Source organism: Lactuca virosa, chromosome 9, assembly GCF_052849685.1.
Source record: "Lactuca virosa cultivar CGN04683 chromosome 9, Lactuca_virosa_CGN04683_v6, whole genome shotgun sequence".
Classification (NCBI taxonomy): Eukaryota; Viridiplantae; Streptophyta; class Magnoliopsida; order Asterales; family Asteraceae; genus Lactuca; species Lactuca virosa.
Genome location: NC_136434.1, coordinates 35088781 through 35091658, shown reverse-complemented (window position 1 = coordinate 35091658; position 2878 = coordinate 35088781). Strand labels below are relative to the sequence as shown.

Below are 2878 nucleotides of genomic sequence, written 5' to 3'. Positions count from 1 at the left end.
AGCAATGCCTTTGGCGAATGAAAAGAGAATAGAACGAGGTCAAACTTCAAATCCTCACGGGAATCCGGAGGTTGAAACCGCTTCATCAAGTGATACGGAACCCGATTCTAGTCCCGATCCTCGCCAAGAAATTCCCGAAACACCACCCCTACAACAAAACCCACCCATTATTGAACCAATTGCAATGGCGGACAGAGGAGAAGTTCCCGAAATAACTTTGGAGCAAATGATGGAAACCGATGTTACACAAACTCCAACCGGTATCAATTACCCGGTTTTGGAAGGAGGTTCGGAATTGAAGTCAAGTTTAGTCCATCACCTTCCAACTTTTCATGGATTAGAGAATGAAGACCCTCATAAGCACTTGAAGATGTTCCACATTATTTGCACTAGTATGAAGCCACAAGGGTCAACCGATGACCAAATCAAGCTAAGGGCATTCCCCTTTTCATTAGCCGATAGAGCAAAGGATTGGTTATTCTATCTTCCACCGGGGTCGATCAACTCATGGACCGACATGGCAAGAGCTTTTCTTGATAAACTCTATCCCGCTTCTAGAGTCTCAAGTCTTAGAAATGAGATTTGTGGAATCCGCCAAGGTCAAAATGAGACTTTTCATGATTATTGGGAGAGGTTCAACAACTTGTGCTATAGTTGCCCACAACATCAAATTCCGGAACAACTCCTCATTCAACACTTCTATGAGGGATTTTTGCCAAAGGGAGAGAAGACTAGTTGATGCCTCAAGTGGTGGTGATGTCTTTAGTAAAACTCCACAACAAACAAGACAACTTTTCAACACCATAGCCGCGAATTCCCAACACTTTGGCCCGCACCAAGACATGAAAAGAGACACACAACACAAAGTCAATGAAGTGGGGTCATCGAACCTAGAGTCTCAAATCAAGGATCTAACCTCTGTTGTCCAAAAGCTAGCCATGGGACAAACTCCACAAGTGATGGTTTGTGGAATATGTGCAACAATGGGACATCCTACGGATATGTGTCCCATCCTTCAAGAAGACGCGGAGCATGTGAATGCCACGGGAGAGTTCCAAAACTACCACAACAAACCATCCGGTTACCAAAATGCTTACAATTCAAGTTGGAAGCCAAATCCCAACATGAGCTACAACCCAAGACCCTTGCCCCAAAATGCATTAGTTAGACCATCCTATCCGCCACCACAACCTCATTACCAAAATCAACAACCACGCTATCAACCCAAACCGCACCCCCCACATCATCATCAACAACCTCCTCAAACCCAACCAAGTAGCTTCGGAATGTCTCTTGAAGACATTGTCAAATACTTAGCCACTAGCACCCAACAATTCCAAAAAGAGACAAGAACTAGTATCTCCAACCTTGAAGCACAAATGGGAGATATAGTTACATCCATAAGCAAGTTGGAGTCCCATGGTAAACTCTCTTCTCAAACCGAAAAGAACCCAAATGTTAATGTGGTGACCTTGAGAAGTGGCAAACAAACCGGAGAGAGTAGTTCAAAGAAGAAGCCAAGGGATGAAGAGGAGGAAATAGAAGTCATTCCCATCGAAGAACCTATATCTAAGAATGATACACAAGCCGGAACCCCAAAGAAGACTACCCCTCTAGTGACACCAATAGCCACTCACCCACCATTCCCCTCTCGACTTGCAACTTCAAAGAAGAATATGGAGGAGAAAGAGATCTTGGACACCTTCCGAAAGGTGGAAGTAAACATTCCTTTACTCGATGCAATCAAACAAATTCCGAGATATGCAAAATTCTTGAAGGAGCTTTGCACCAACAAGAGAAAGTTGAAAGGAAATGAGAAAATCTCGATGAACGAAAATGCATCCGCGGTTTTACAAAGGAAGCTTCCACCTAAGTGTAAAGATCCCGGAATGTTCATAGTCCCTTGCAAGATTGGAGATGTCACTTTTAGTAGTGCTATGCTTGATCTTGGTGCCTCTATCAATGTCATGCCCTACTCGGTGTATGAATCATTGAATGTCGGACCCTTAAGTGAAACCGGTGTCATAATATCTCTTGCGGATAAATCGAGTGTCTTTCCTAGAGGTGTTTTGGAAGATGTCCTAGTACAAGTAAACCAATTGGTCTTCCCAGCGGATTTCTATGTGATTGACCTAGATAAACAAGTATCCTCGAAATCGGGTATAATCTTACTTGGGAGACCATTCTTGAAGACGGCTAGAACAAAGATTGATGTGTATGTGGGAAGCTTAACAATGGAATTTGATGGTGAAACAATAAGTTTTAACATTTATGATGCTATGAGGTATCCTAGTGATGTTTCATCTTTGTGCTTTATAGATGTTGTCGAACCGTTAACTTAAGAATTGTTCGAGTTGTGTGATGATGACATGTTGGAGATGGTTTTGAGCAAGGGGTTTGATTGTGCAAAATTAGCCAAAAAATTGAAGCTCTACTCACTAGACCCCGAAATTGAAAGATTAGTCAACAATTTAGAGATCAAGAAGACCACCCAATTTAGTGTGAAGCAAATTGAATTACCTCAAACTCACACGAGATTTCCACCCTCCCTTATTCAACCACCGAAGTTAGAATTGAAGGTCCTTCCTCAACATTTGAAGTATGCGTACTTGGGAAAGAACAAAACCCTTCCGGTCATCATTTCAACCCACCTAACCGAGTGTGAAGAGGAGCAACATCTCAAGGTGTTGAAGGAACATAAAGAAGCAATGGGTTGGACGATTGTGGATATCAAGGGTTTGAGTCCCTCCACTTGTATGCACAAAATCTTAATGGAGGATGAATGCAAGCCGAGTAGAGAAGCGCAAAGAAGGTTGAACCCGCCTATGATGGAAGTTGTGAAGAAAGAGATTTTGAAGCTCCTTGATGCGGGAATGAT

At 42.7% G+C, this 2878-nt stretch overlaps 1 protein-coding gene across 1 annotated transcript; it reads left to right on the top strand.

Moving 5' to 3' along the window:
* The first annotated feature begins 842 nt into the window (after positions 1 to 842).
* On the top strand, positions 843 to 2342 carry LOC145139119 (uncharacterized). Its single transcript, XM_079073053.1, has one exon. It carries the CDS (start codon positions 843 to 845, stop codon positions 2340 to 2342), a length of 1500 nt encoding a protein of 499 aa, XP_078929179.1.
* The last annotated feature ends 536 nt before the right edge of the window (positions 2343 to 2878 follow it).